Source organism: Lissotriton helveticus, chromosome 9 (genome assembly GCF_964261635.1).
Source record: "Lissotriton helveticus chromosome 9, aLisHel1.1, whole genome shotgun sequence".
In the NCBI taxonomy this organism is placed as follows: Eukaryota; Metazoa; Chordata; class Amphibia; order Caudata; family Salamandridae; genus Lissotriton; species Lissotriton helveticus.
The window spans coordinates 419,529,534-419,544,733 of NC_136070.1; the positions used below are offsets into that span (position 1 = coordinate 419,529,534).

At 44.2% G+C, this 15,200-nt stretch overlaps 1 protein-coding gene across 1 annotated transcript in view; it reads left to right on the forward strand.

Moving 5' to 3' along the window:
- Window positions 1–15,200, forward strand: part of DYNC1H1 (dynein cytoplasmic 1 heavy chain 1) — a 1,596,152-nt gene that overhangs the window by 111,937 nt on the left and 1,469,015 nt on the right. The window contains exons 11-15 of the mRNA XM_078660192.1: window positions 9,834–9,980; window positions 11,435–11,575; window positions 12,911–13,087; window positions 14,040–14,150; window positions 14,232–14,351. Coding sequence (XP_078516318.1) covers window positions 9,834–9,980; window positions 11,435–11,575; window positions 12,911–13,087; window positions 14,040–14,150; window positions 14,232–14,351 — 696 coding nt within the window. The remainder of the gene's footprint in view (window positions 1–9,833; window positions 9,981–11,434; window positions 11,576–12,910; window positions 13,088–14,039; window positions 14,151–14,231; window positions 14,352–15,200) is intronic.

Genomic DNA, 15,200 nt, shown 5'->3' on the forward strand with positions numbered 1-15,200 from the left:
CCCGCTCTCCTGGGCCTGCAACAATGCACATCCTGGGTGAGGTGCTATGTCTCCTCCCCCAGGATGGACAGGGGGAAGCTTCAAAGGCATACGGCCTCTGAGAGCTTCTCCAGACCATTTGCTGTACCCAGCAACTGGCCCCCCACCCGTTCTACACCCACTCTGGCGGGAAGACTGGCAGGAAAAACTACGCCAGGAAGGAGGGTGTGCCAACCTTTGCCAAATCCACCCCTCGGGTGGATGAGGCGAGGTGAAACACGACCCCGGGCTCCGGCCATCTTGTAGATGAGGAGCCCTGCCCAATCCCAGCTAGGCTCCTGCCCCCCTCCCACAGGAGAGGAGCAGGCTAGGGGGTGTCCTCACCCCAGGACAGGGACCCATTGGTCCCTGCCCTTGCCCTACCTGTAACTCACCTAAATTTAGTATTTAAAGGCTCCCTGAACCTTCCTTCCTCGGATCGCGATAGCAAAAGAAGATCAAGAAGAAGACCCGCCGCGCAGCTTCTAACAGGACAACAACTGACTTGGCCCCAGCCCTACTGGCCTGTTGATCCTGGAACCTGCTCCTGCCTAATCCAGGCTACCTCCGCGGACAGCAACCTTGGGACACCCAGAGGACCTGCCTGCCTTGACCCTCTCGAAGATTGGGACTCCCATCAGCTGAGGCTCTGCTACAGCAACCCACCTGGTGCTCACCAGGAAGCTCCGGACCAGCCCACTCTGCACCAGCCGAGCCCGGACCAACCCGAACCAAGACCCTGAGGACGTCCCCCCGGCGACTGGGACCCGAAGTCCAGTGCCCAAAGACCCTCCTCGACGAACCAGCCGAAGCCTGCAGACTCCGAACCAGGGGCCACCCCAACCGCGACCAGCCGTGAGTAAGCTTTTCCGACCCCCAAAGACACCCCGGCGCCCCGCGGCCCCCTGTGCCTCCCTTTGGGGTACCTACTTGTGCTCCATCATCCCAACTTAACTCTCGAAGTGCTGGTCGCCCCTGGAGAGTCACCGTCCCCGAGCCTGCAGCCTTTGTTCCTTTTTCAAGATCCTCATTGGATAACATTGAGCGCCCGACGGCTCAAAAGCACCCTGCACCCAGCCGCCCGAGTGCCGCTGGCTGTGACCCCTTGGCCCTATCCTACTTCCCCCCCCCTTGCCCTGAGCAAGTGACCAGGAGCCCAGCTCCGCGTGGCCTGCTAGCCAGCAGCCACCAACCGAAGGCCCCCTTTCCCTCATTGGATAACATTGGGTCTACCTACCTCTGCACCCAGCCGCCCCTGTGCCGCTGGGACTGAACTAACTGTACTCACCTGACCCTGGGGGACCCCTGAGTCTGTGCCCAGAACCCTAACTTCACCAACCAAGTACTCACCTGGAAACATGTAATTCACTTACCTGCCATTGAAGAACATTGACCCATTTTGACTCGAAAATTTTCTAAGTGTGAAGTTTTGAAAACTGAAAATATTCCTATAAAATCAGCCAAGGTCCGAATTTGAAAGTACTCACCTGTGATCAAGAGAGAAGCCAGTGCTGTACCTTTCAGCCCAGTACTGAACCGCAAAAGTAATCCCTAGCGGGTTTACTAGTAACCTGTATTTTCTCCATAGGAACCCAATGTCTGCTTTTCTATGAAATTTCTTCCAAGTGTCTACTTTTGAAAACTGCAAATATTCTTTAAAAATCGTATGAAATACTGAAACTCAATTACCTACCTGTTTTTAGTTAAGCCCCCAGTGCTGGCCCTAGGAGACTAGTGCTGGGTTACAAAAGTAACGCGATCGTACTTTACCTGCAACCTGAATTTCCTCCCATTGAATAACATTGTCAGAAGTACATGGAAAAGTTTCGAAGTGTGAACTTTTAAAACGGCTTTATATTCATGAAAATTCATCACAATAACTAAAACGTTTTTGCTAATCTGGTTTCAGCTTAGACCCCAGGACTGAATCTAAGATCTAGTCCTGGAACTACCGAAGCAATCCATAAAGTAATCCACTATACTTACCTGTGAAAAACCCATTGAGCTCAATGCTAGAGTGTGTTACAGAACTGTGTTGCTTACTAGCTATTCTGTAATTATTGTGTGCACAAACTTTATTGCTTCTCTGCAAAGTATTTACATGAGAGTACTCGTAACTTGAAAAGTATATTTTTATAACTGTTGGTTCTAAAAATAAAACAACTATATCTGATGATATAATAACAATTGGCCTGGAGTTCAGTTCTTGAGTGTGTGAAACCTTTTGCTGACTGAGTGTGTACAACAAATGCTTTACACTGTCCTCTGCTACTGCCTTACTGTTTGACCAAGCTACCACTTTGGAGAGTAAGGTCAGTTCTGACTTTAACCCCTGTTATACCTTTGAGGATTGTGGACTCTGTACACACTGTACTTCATTATTGTCCAGTATATACAGAGCTACTTTCTCACAACCAGTTTAGCCACCAGAGCTGCATGTTTATTTATTTATTTTGAAAGTTTTATATAGCGCGGACAAGATCCTTGCAGATATCAGAGCGCTTTACAAAGAGAAGTACATGAGGGAGCATAGTCAGACAGATAAATCAATAGGTCAAATAGTACAAATAAGTGGCTACAATGCCAAACATGTGTACAAAATAGTACAAATAGGTGGCTACAAAGCCAAACATGTGAGTAATAAGACAGTTAATACAAATAAACAAATGGGTCAAACATGTAGTATAGATCGGTGCAGAGTACTAACAGTGTTCGAAATAGTAGTTCAGGTGTATTTAGCCATGAGGATAGCTTTTACTTCATTTTTAAAGAGTGTGGTGGAAGAGATAAGCCTGGTCTCGGGCGGGAGAGAGTTCCAGATCCTAGGCGCCATTCCTGAGAAGGAGCGCTTATATGTTTTTTCCTTCCGGAATCTTCGAGGTTTCAACAGAAGATTGTTTGTGCCTCTAGTGTTTCTAGCTCCTCCAGAGATTGTCAGTTTCTGAGCGAGGTATCCGGGTGATTTTAGATGTACCGCCTTGTGTGTCATGCAGGCGATTTTCAGATGTATTCTAGCTTCAAAAGGCAGCCAGTTCAGGGATTTCAAGTCAGGGGTAATATGGGAGTGTTTTTTTGACCCAGTGATGAGTCTCGCTGCAGCGTTTAGAGAAGCTCTTAGGGGTGCGGTTGTAGTTAGGGGGAGTCCACAGAGGGCGATGCTGCCATATTCAATTCGAGGGATGACTAGTGCTTGTACTGCGGTTTGGAAGTCTTTGGCTGGGAGGTAGGGTTTAATTTTCCTCAGAGTATTGATCTGGAAGTTTGCTCCCTTTGTTGCCTTGCTGATATGTTGCTGCATGTTCAGATTGGTGTCGAGTGTTATGCCTAGAGATTTTGCTGAGTCCACGATGGTGGGTTGGACATTGAGTGCGGTTAGGTGTTTAAACCAAATTTGAGTGGTGGAGACCTTCGCTGGAGGTGAGATCAGAAGGAACTCTGTTTTCAGGGCATTGAGTTTGAGATGATTATCGGCAAGCCAGGATTGGGTGCATCTGATCGTTGAGTTCGGGAGCAAGATGTCTTTGGGGGACTGCAATTTGAGATAAAGTTGGGTGTCATCTGCGTACATGTGAAAGTGTACATTGGATGCTTGTAGCAAGGTGGTGAGGGGTTCCATGACTAGGTTGAACAGAGTTGGGGATAGAGAGGATCCTTGGGGGACACCTAGCGTTACGGGTATTGGCGAGGACATCAGGTTGTTGCTGTTGTAACTGTGCAACTTTGTTGGTATGAGTTGGAGTGCCCATTTAAGAGGTCTAGTACATGGGAGTTCCGACGTACGAATGGACAGCGCGAGTTGCATTGGAACTGACGTTATATACTACTTCTGGACCACTGTATTCGGATGATTATATTGGGATGGGGGTTAGGAGTTATAGAAAAGCAGATACTAAATTGTGTTGCCGACCGGATACCTCTATGAGGTGGTTTCCTTGATACCTCTGACGAATTGGGCACGAACGCCGCCCGGCCCCCGGGATGTGGGCTGAATGGCTGTGTGCAATTTTGTTACGGAACTGTGCCTTATATTGATCAAGGTTGGGAAGGTTGCAATATTTCAATGTTGGATTGTGGATCTGCAATAAAAATATATTTAAAAAAAAAATGAGTTGGAGTGCCCATGTCAGTGGCATCGTCACAAATTTCCAGGAGGGCTGGTACGACAGCTGCATAAATAGAACTCAGTTTATCCGGAGAGTGCTTAATTGCCCCCCATTTTACTCTTCTCCTATTGTTAGAGAGGATTATTCTATTATCAAAGTTAGGACTGCTAGTCGAAACAGTACCCACATCCGGCATCTTCAATTCCAGGTCCAGGGCATTGTGATCAATAGCGGGGAATGACAGCAAAATCAATAACCCTTGGCCATAAACTAGTCTGTTTATGTTAAATGTTGGGTTCCCTGGTACATCCGAATTCGTACGGCCGTTATAGGCTCGCAGGGAATGAGTCTGTGTTAATGCATTGATTTGAAGTGCCAAGGGAACCCAGGCCTTGATTGGAGGGATTTGGGGATCAGGAATAGACCATTGGAAATCCTCCTCATTGGAGATTGAATCAGGGATACCAGGGACGGGCTCAAATTGACAGTTAAAATCACCCCCAAGAATCAGCCTCACATCAGAAGGGACATAGGAGATAAGAGTTCAGAATATCAAAGGTTGGCGACTCTTTCGCCAATCTTACAGGCCGGGAGTAAACATTAATGAGGGCGAACATCAGCTTTGGAGAAAAACCAAGGGTTACACCTTAAATATCGTTGGAGGAGGAATTCAGCTGATTGACTGTGTAACCCAAATAAGAGCCAACCCAAATGCCTAATCCCCCGGATGGCCTGCCCCTGTCTCGCATAGGAGCTGCAATGCTATATGAAGCAAAACCCACCCTCGGCAGGTCTTCCCTTGCCAAAGTTTGTTGGAACATGCTAATGTCAAACTAGTCAACAAAAAGCCCCCAATCGGGGCAGGACAGTTTGCTTTTAAGACCTGCCACGTTCCATGACTGGACCTAAAGCATTTTCCCTAGATAAGAGGATTCCCTCGGGATGACGAGGGAATGAGCGTCAGATGTAGATAATCGTTAAGGTAGGGTAGAGTTAGGGCCACCAAGAGTTTTGTTTAATTTATTGACCCTAGATTTATTAGTGGAGACCAAATTTGCAGGTAGTGTAGGTCTGGAAATTCTCGTGGCCCTGCAGGCCCCTTGTTCAGCTGTGGTGTCAATATTAACCGATTCTTTAGTTTCAGCCCTAGCAAGGATTAGGAATTGGTAGGCTGACCTAGATACCCCCTCACAAAATCCTCTGGTCCTCCATGCTGCCTGGGGGAACTCGTTCCCTGACCTACTACCATAGCATTAGTCAGTCTACTTCTTCCAGAGCCCCGTATCAATTTGTTATGGGTAAATTATAAAACATGGGTCTAGGGTAGGGATGCCGATGGCCAGGATCATGATGCACTGTATTCCACCTACCAGAGTCTATAATAGTGTCAGCCCTACCTGGGTTATAGCAATAAGAATAGAAAAATTCCAGTGAAAGGGCTTTCACTTCTGAGTAGGGCTCTGGGATAGTGGATTTGTAATTCAATAGGGTGCCCTTGGCCTGGGCTTCGCCTGCACGCGTCCTGTGCAGCGGGAGTCCTGTCAGGAATTTATAGCACCTCAGCGTGCAAAAAACAGCCACGTTGGTGGCTCGCCGGACGCAGGGACTTGAGGAGTTGTAGTCCCCCGCACTCCCTCAAGTAAATCCCGGCAATAGTAGATGGGCTCTCGCGCTGCGGGAGTCCTGTCGGGGAATTTATAGCGCCTCAGCGTGCGAAAAACAGCCTCGTTGGCGGCTCGCCGGCCGCAGGGACTTGTGGGGTTTGTGGTCCCCCGCACTCGAGGCAAGTCCTGGCAATAGTGGATGGGCACTGCGCTGCGGGAGTCCTGTCAGGAATTTTATAGCGCCTCAGTGCGCGAAAAACAGCCTAGTTGGCGGCTCGCCGGCCGCAGGGACTTGTGGTGCTTGTGGTCCCCTGCACTCCAGCAGGCAAGTCCTGGCAATATTGGATGGGGTCCCGCGCTGCGGGAGTCCTGTCAGGAATTTATAGCGCTTCAGCGCGCGAAAAACAGCACTCCAGCAGGCAAGTCCGGGCAATAATGGATGGGCTATTTTTATTTATAGAACCAAGCAGGACTTGGTACAGGTAGATATGGTTGTACTTTTCCAGACAGTTTGTTAAAAAACAAGCTGGATGAATTCTTGCAGGTTTGTAAAATGTGCAAATGCAGTTGTAATTACTTTTGGATTACTTTTGATTACTTTTCAGGATTACTTTTTTCTACTCCGTGTGATATGCCTAGATATCACATTGGGACATTACCTGGATAAAAGGTAAGAAAGTTAGTTTTTCTCAAGAGTTTCTTAGGTTTTCATACAATTCTCAATTCACAGAAACAGTCCATGCAATTGTATGGGAGAATATTAAGTTATCGGTTTATAGGTAAGTACTTGGTAGTGGGAGTTGCGTTCATGGGATTAGAACCAGGGTTCCCCCAGGGTGAAGGATGCACTCAAAGAGCACCCTCAGCTGCACTAGGGCGGCCGGGTGTAGAGTGATGAGCACCAATGTTATCTAACGTGAGATAGGGGTCCACTGGTTGGTGACTGCTCAAGGGCACGCCACTTGGATGTGGTAGCAAAGCTCCTAGGGTTTAGTTAAGGGCAAAGGGTGATCCATGTTAGCACACAAGGTCCACCCACAGCGGCGGCCGGGTGCAGGGTGCTGGATCGACGTCTGGAGCCCTGTTGTTTTCAATGGGGAAGCTCCGTTCAGAACAAACAATGCAGGCTTGGGCACGAAGATCTTCTGGAGGCGACCATCGGTTTGAGAGGTAAGTTGGGATGTCGAGGGATGCCCGTACATTGTCGGTTGGTCCACCCAAGATCGTGGGGTATCTGGTGCTGGGGTTTCTTTTAGCATCGGGTTTTCCTTACCGGCTCTGGTCGCAGTCGGGGGATCCTCCAGAAAGGGGTTGCAGGTGTCGTCTGGAGACTTGAGGTAGGTCAGGGATCACCATATCCTATGTCAGGATCGCTGGGGAGACCTCTTTGTAGTGCTCAGGCCATGGGTGTCTGGTGCAGACTAGCAGATTTGGCTGAAGCCAGAGTCTGTTGATGAGCAAATTCTGTGCTCACGGGAGACAGAGTATTGTTAAAGAAGGCAGGGCCGATCCTTTGGGTTCTGGGGGGCTTCTGGCTGCAGGACACACCAGAACTCTGCTGGAGGAGGTCGTGACAGGCCGGTAGGGCTGGGGCCAAGTCAGTGGGTGTCCTCCTCCTCTTCCTTCAGCACAGCTCTTTAGTCCTTCTTCTTGCTTGTCTGAGGAGGCAAGATTCAGGGTTGCCCCAAAATACTAAATGTTGGGAATGTTTCAGGTAGGTACAGGTTGGGACCAATGGGTCCCTTGCTTGTAGTGGGTACACCCCCTATTGTGCCACTCTCCATTGGGATGAGGGCATAAGCTTCACTCTGGTTGGCTGGGTTCCCCCATCTACAAGATGGTGGGGACTGAGAGTTGTGCTTCGCCTCTCCCACCCGAGGGGTGAGGTTGGCAAAGGTGGGTACACCTCTCCTCCTATCTGCTGATTCTCCTGCCCAAAGTGTGGGTCAAAACGGTGGGGGCCAGTTGCTGGAAGCAGCAAATGTCTGATGTAGCTCACAAAGGTGGCAAGTCTTTTAAGCTACCCCTTCGGTGGACCATGCCCATCCTGGGGGAGGAGGCGTGACACCTCGTCCATGGATGTTCATTGTTTCAGGACCCTGAGAGCGGGAGACTCTGGACCCAGGGGTCCAGAAACATGTCTAGGGGTGGCAGCTGGCGAGCAATCAGTTAGCCAGGACACTAGAGTTTGGTCGTTTTTCAGGGGGCATCTCTAAGATGCCCTCTGTGTGCAGTTGGCATTACATCCCACACTGGCATAATTGTGGGTTTAATGTGCTGAGAAGTTTGATATCAAACTTCTCAGCACATTTCAGTAAAGCAATTACGGTGCTGTGGAGCTCGTAATGACAAATTCCCAGACCGTATACCCGTTATGGTTTTACTGTACTTACAATGTCTTGGATTGGACGTGGACACTGTAGGGGTACAGGGCTCATGCACCTGTACCCTCACCAGTGGTATAGTGCACCCAGCTGGAGATGAGGCTTACCTATGCCATAGGGGTGGATTGTAAGCATGGCACACAGGGATGTATGCCATGCCGACTCTTATCTTTTCTCTGCACCAAAACCCGCAGCCAGCAAGAGAGGTGTGCGTGTGTAGGTGTGTGTGCAGGTGCAGGTGCAGAGGCAGGCAGGCACAGGGATTCTAAGGGTGGCACAATATGTTCCGCAGCCCTTAGAGGCCTTTACCTGGTTGCAGTGCCCTTGGTACCCATGGTACCTTTTACAAGGGATTTGCATGTGGCCTGAGAGTTTTCAATTGGGGTTGCAACAGTACAGTTTTAGGGACAGAACATAGATCCTGTGTACATAGTTGGCAGGAACCCAGGGCACACTTAGTCAAAGAGCATCAACCTCAGCAAAAAGTGCTGAGCCACCATGCAAAAAGGAGCACTTTCCTACAACTGGGACCAGTAATGGGTTGAAGCTGACTATATGCTGGATGATTGGACAGAAATAAACCTACCAGGGATGGTGAACAAATACTTCATCAATTTACTACTGATCTACTACCACTAGATAACCAGTAACCTGGTATGAGTAGGTGGTAGACACTATTAACTATATGAGCACTCTTTAGCGAGTAGAATTCTTTTGAGTTTTAAGTATCTTCACAGTACCTCAGAGTGGAAGATGGCGTGAGATGCTATTTCACCATGCTGGTTGACTTTACATTGTGGCATTACTAGTGAAATCTGGAATGGGTGGTGCCTATATGGCCGTGGTGGACGTTTTTCATAGCAACCACATAACTTAAGTGGCTGGCAATGGCTCATGCGAGTTTATCAAAGGGTTTCATGAGCGAATGTGGCAGAGGTGCTGTTCTATAGGGGTAATGATGGAACTTGGCCTATGCGAGTAGAATGATCGAATGATCAGTTATATGGTATTGGATGCAAACATGGTATATACAAGCTTTCTGTCACTGATTTTTTGATGTCCTTGATAGAGCCAGTACTATCATATCCACTAGAGATTTGAAGTAGCTACACAGATCCGACATTGGAAAGTGTGAGGTCGTCCTATGGTATCTTCCCATAAATAGATACACAGTACTTAAAGAAGTAAATTAATTATGACCTATTAACCCCAGCCCAAGAGTTCTGATGGCATTTACTTGAGGAAGCAAACCGTATATTATATGCCATCTGGTTTCTATCTCCTTGACCTTCACAAAATACTTAATCGCCTTTCTCTATAAAACATAGAAATGCAGTAAAAGTTAGGTAGAAATTGCTCAAACATTCTGCTTACGGATCAGATTTAAGTCTTGCGAGTGTAGGGCGTACACCATGAAAGTCAAGTGCTACAAATTTGAATATCTTCCCTTGTTTTGTGTTCTGTTCAATTCCCTATGATGCTACCATTCCCATTGTCAGGCTAGACTGCCTTATATTTTAGCTGTGGGTGGTCGGTATTCTTTAAGAAGGTTGGTGTCTGTTTCTGCTTTATTTATAGAATTATTTCACACATTAACCTTCTAATGAATGTTCATCGATTCAACCTAATGTGGCATTATTGGAGGTATTTAATAATGGAAATGGGGTTTATTCATTAGCTCAGACAAATATATGATCCCTTTCTTCAAACTTTTTTTCTTGCAGAATATTGTTCATGAACTGAGGATAACTAACCAGGTGATTTATTTAAATCCACCAATCGAAGACTGCAGATACAAGTTGTACCAAGAAATGTTCTCCTGGAAGATGGTAATTCTCGCTCTTCCCCGAATTCAGAGCCAAAGATATCAGGTGAGCATTCCATTTAAGGAGAGTACTCTTGTTTGTTGGTTGTGGTTTAGGTGATTCGTTTGACTTATTGGAAGTTTGAGGCATTAATAGTTTTTTACTTATTATATAATGGTGATGGACTTTAGAGCTCACTAAATATGCGTGCCTACTTGTGCTTGCACCATTTTAATTTCTAGCTATTTATTTGCTCAAATTGGTGTTCTTTTTCTCCTATTAAGAAAAATGCAGTATGCTAAGTAAATTCTCCCATTTTCCATCAACTGGTACCAACCGTGCATCCTAATTTCAATTATTTGCGCACCCAAGACTAATTAATATGTGCAAATATTTTGTTTTTAAAGTGCACATTCACACTTTGCGCTTACATAATGTAAATTTATAATTACAAAGTGATTCATTCCTACGTAAGATTATTTCAGTATGGTGGAATTTTGACATGTGGGAAAATACCTGTACAGGGTTGGCGAATGGGTGTTCCATGGTGTAAGGTTTGTGAGCGTCCACACACTTGCAAGTTTCTGGGTATTCACTAAAAAATGATTGCAAGACATTTTCCAATCCTAGATGAAATCATCTATGAATGGAATATGTCCTGCAGATTATTTTTTGATACCCGTGTTGAGAGGAGGATTAACGGTATCCAGGATGGGAATTGCCAAGGAACACCCCCATAATTTATGATGGATTGCGGAGGAAGGGATTTATCCATGAGAAATAAGCTACCCGTTGAAAAAAAAAAGTTTCAAATTGCAAATGTCTTTACATTTACACATGGAAAAGGCTTCTTCTGCATGTGAATCTTCAATAATGAATTTAAAAAATGTTGTTGCTACTGTTAAATATACTTGGAATTCTTGATTTCCAAGAGAATTTTGCTCACAGGACAGGACTAGGACTTCTTGAAAAAGTGTTCGGTGTATGGAGCCCATCTTATATTTTCGTTTTTTTCCTGATATTTCCCGCTTTGTTGGCCCTTCAATAATTGATTTGCTGTCAAATATGAAATTTGCCATGCGCAGGTTTATAGCTGAATTAATTTGCACTTGTCAGTTACTCTTCTGTTTTCTATAAATGGGGTTCTTGGTTATCCTATGTCAAGAGTAATCTATTCAGATAGTTATAACTTTCTGACTTGTATCCTTTTGCACTCTGCTACTTGCAGTTCTGAATTTAGAAGCAAAAAAAAGTAGATTTCTTTTAATTTGGTAAAAAACTGAAACGGAAAAAGAACTCAGACCTGTTTTACTACAACAAGGGAACTTTGTGGGACCAGTGGTGTTGGGGCAGTGACTTCTTGCTAAAGAACACACTATTATGAGCTGTAGAATATGAATTTGGCAGTGTTCAGACTACTTTTTCAAGAGTTATTAGTGAATGCCCGTTTGGAGGAATCCGAGGTTTCTACTTGTACTGATACAAAGTAAATAAACACTTCCATGTTGTCTTTTCAACAGGTTGGCGTTCATTATGAACTCTCTGAAGAAGAGAAGTATTATCGGAATGCTCTTACTAGAATGCCTGACGGGCCTGCAGGTCTGGAGGAAGCCTATGCCGCCGTCATGGGCATTGTTACAGAAGTGGAGCAGTATGTAAAGGTAAATAAAATTGTGGATGTTCTACTAGGAATTTTAATTTCCACACATTTGCTGCAAATGATGATGACATTTTTGTTCTATACAACAGTTATTGTATTTACGATCAGGTTCTTTGATGGCAGGTTATATGTGTAGCTCCATGGTTCCAAATACATTTGATAAATGTCGGCTACAAGAAGTTCTTTACATGTTAGTATTGCTGTGAATTCCTGTTTCTATAACTTGGGATAAATCGGACATCTCCTAAAATTAGGAAATCATAAGATGGCACCCCTCATGTTTGGGGTGCCTTTTCTCTTCAAAGTCTCCTCAGACTTTAGTTAAGTGCACTCTTTGAAAATAGATGTTGAGATATAAAGCCATTTCGCATCTAAATGTTGAATATATTGATCAGGATATCTCAATATCTGTTCTGTTTTACGTTTTTTCTATTATACCTGGAGGCAGTTGGAGGCATGAGCCACTTCTCATTTATGTCCCCGGATATCTAATAGTTATGTCACGTATAGCTTCCCTAATTCTAAGCATCCTGTGCTGTAATAGGGGGAGCCTAAAATGATGGCCCCCCACTGGGAGCTAAACATTCTCTACCTAAACACAAGTCCCTTTAGAACAGTCACTGGCATTTATTTCCCAGTTGCCTATTCTGGTAAGTTTCTAATTTCATGTTCAGATCAATGGGGACTGATAAAATATATATCTAAAGAGTTTGGTTCAGTTATTCTTGTACTGTTTTTAATATTTGTTTTACTTAATCTACTATTGACTTGTATTACCAATTCGTTTCAATATGCTGTTTCCCCTGTAGTCTGGAAATAGTACTTTATTTTTGTCTAACTTTATTTGTTGTATAAAATATCCTGTTGACTATCAGGGTAAAATGACCCATTTATTTCGGCTAAGTATTACTTATGGATGGACTTGTGTTTTTTTTCTGGCTGGGTTTCTAGGCCTTTCTGCGTTGAACACCTCCAATTATCCGTTTGAGTGTGCCCCTGTTGTCTGGGAGCAATTTTTTTAGATCGGAACCATTGTGAATTGGTGCCTTTCACATGATGCTTTTAAAGCTGCCAGCTCTTTTTAAATGTGCAGTTTGTCTTTTGAGGAAATGTGAAACACCTAATCTTAGACCATGCACCCTGTGGTTAGAAAGCAGCATCATAGTAATGGCAGCTGATGTTTTCATCTAAATGTTGTTCTCTGGATGCAAATTTTTCCAAATATTTTGACTAGCAAGACAACCAATGGCCGACTGACTATACATGGGCTTTTTAAATTCTTATGCATCATTTGGCACCTGTTTCTAGTAAATGTTTGCCTTTTCTCCATGTACAGGTTTGGCTCCAATATCAGTGCTTATGGGATATGCAAGCTGAAAACATCTACAACCGACTCGGTGAAGATTTGAATAAATGGCAGTCCCTGCTTGTTCAGATCAGGAAGGCCAGAGCAACATTTGATAACGCAGAAACCAGAAAAGAGTTTGGTCCTGTTATCATCGATTACGGAAAGGTAGATCATTTTTATTTTAGTTTGTCATCAACTATGTAGGTCTGCATGTCTTTTCAGACATAAGAGAATGTCTATGCATACAGTTGTTAATTAAAAATTAATTAGTGCAGGAAACACAACCTTAACTTACACTGGAAATTTTATTTTCACCAATGCACATAATCTTTTATCCTTTCAAGAAATTCGATCACAAACCAATAGCGTATTTCTGAGATTGCTTACCAAGGATAGAGATGCCAAACATGTTTCAATATAACAGTCTTCAAGAGTGGATAAATTCTATATAAGTTCAGACAAACTGACCTGGGTGCTTCGCCTTACCAGGCATCCCTCTCCAAGACTTTTTTGGGGCCAAAAATGCTTAAAATGTTACTGTGGAGAACACGTTTTCTACCCCTTCGTTGAACATATGTTCTATTGTTATCGTGTGGGCCTACCAGATAGGCAGCAGAGCACTGAACTATGTTTACGGCAAAGATACAATCACAGTTAATCTAGGTTCAAGTACTGGGCTTAGAGCAGTGGTGGATTCTTTTATGTTTTGCGGTGTAATGTTCTTTAAAAAGCTGTTCCTTCAGCTCTTTTCTAAGCTGAAGAACGGTAGGTTCAGTCCTGTTGGATAAAGTGATGTTCTACCCTCTCTCTTCATAGGCAGGGAATGCCTATTGGATAGTTTTTTTTGTATTTCGTACTGGCATCCTGGGTGTATTTATGCTAAGAACCACTGGAGACAGGGAGCCTTGTCATCCAGAAAAGAGTGTGGGTGCCAGTCGTGATGCCTACACTTCATGAATGAAGGGACCTAATGCAGATATTTGGAGCATTGGCGGGGGTGGGTGGAATAGGTTTACTGATCCTTTTACATATAATTGACAGAATAAGTACTTTTGAATTAATATAACTGTTAGGTTGATTTTGGTCAAAGCCATAACCTGATTTTATTTCCATTTAGGTGCAATCGAAAGTAAATCTGAAATACGATTCTTGGCATAAAGAAGTTCTAAGCAAATTCGGACAAATGCTTGGGCAGAACATGACTGAGTTCCATTCACAAATCTCCAAGGTAAGTAAAAACTTGTTTCTTTTAGGATGTTGGATTTCCTTATTTATACATATGAATTTTGATGCATGTTTTCTTTGATAGTCACGACAAGAATTGGAGCAACACTCTGTGGATACTGCAAGTACTTCTGACGCAGTGACATTTATTACATACGTACAGTCTCTGAAGCGAAAAATCAAGCAGTTTGAGAAGCAAGTTGAGGTATGTGTTAACAAATTTTGACAACTAATGCAAGTAGGAATTTAACTCGCAGTAGCCATATTCAGCTGCTAAAACACATTTTGTACAATTTTGGTTAACCTTACAAAGTGCTGGGTTCAATAAGCTGGAATGCGATTTGGAACTTTTAATGCAGCAAGTGCACACATTATTTGGCTCACACTAGAAAAAATCTGTGGCTGCAGAATTTTTAGACATTTATACATTATCTGCAGACTTTTATTTGAAATTTCTGTAATTCCTTGAAGTAAAGCAGTACACTTTCTTTGGCTAAAAGAATGCGTATAAAATGCATGGTGACATTCAAAATAAAGCGTGTTGTTTGCCTCAATTAAAAAGTTACATTGGGCAAAGTTACATTTAACCCATTTCTAGTTCGTGGGGCCATTGATGTGTCTTGCACTTCGAAGGGCTTTGACTTGCAGATTTCCCTTCCAATAAATGAAATCCTACACTTAAAACATCGATAACTAAACAATTAATTTAGATCCCCAAAATATGTTGGTGCTATTTTGGATATTTGATGCACCATTCATAATTTTAGCTTTGGTAGGCATTCTCCTTATAACTAGTTTTCATGATGAATTTACTAACTTGGACTTCTAATGGATACTTCTAACTGAAGATTCCTCAACTTGCAAATACCCTCCAGGTGCCAGACTGGATCCAGAGAGTTTTCTCAGCTATTCCCTTGCAACAGTAGGTGGCCTTGTGCAGCTACAAGTCAACTCGGCCACACCCTGGAAATGACACCTTAGCCATATATTGCCTCCACACCTGCGCGCTGATGACTGTTGGTTTCTTTCTGCGCAGATTCGGGGCCAGCTTTCA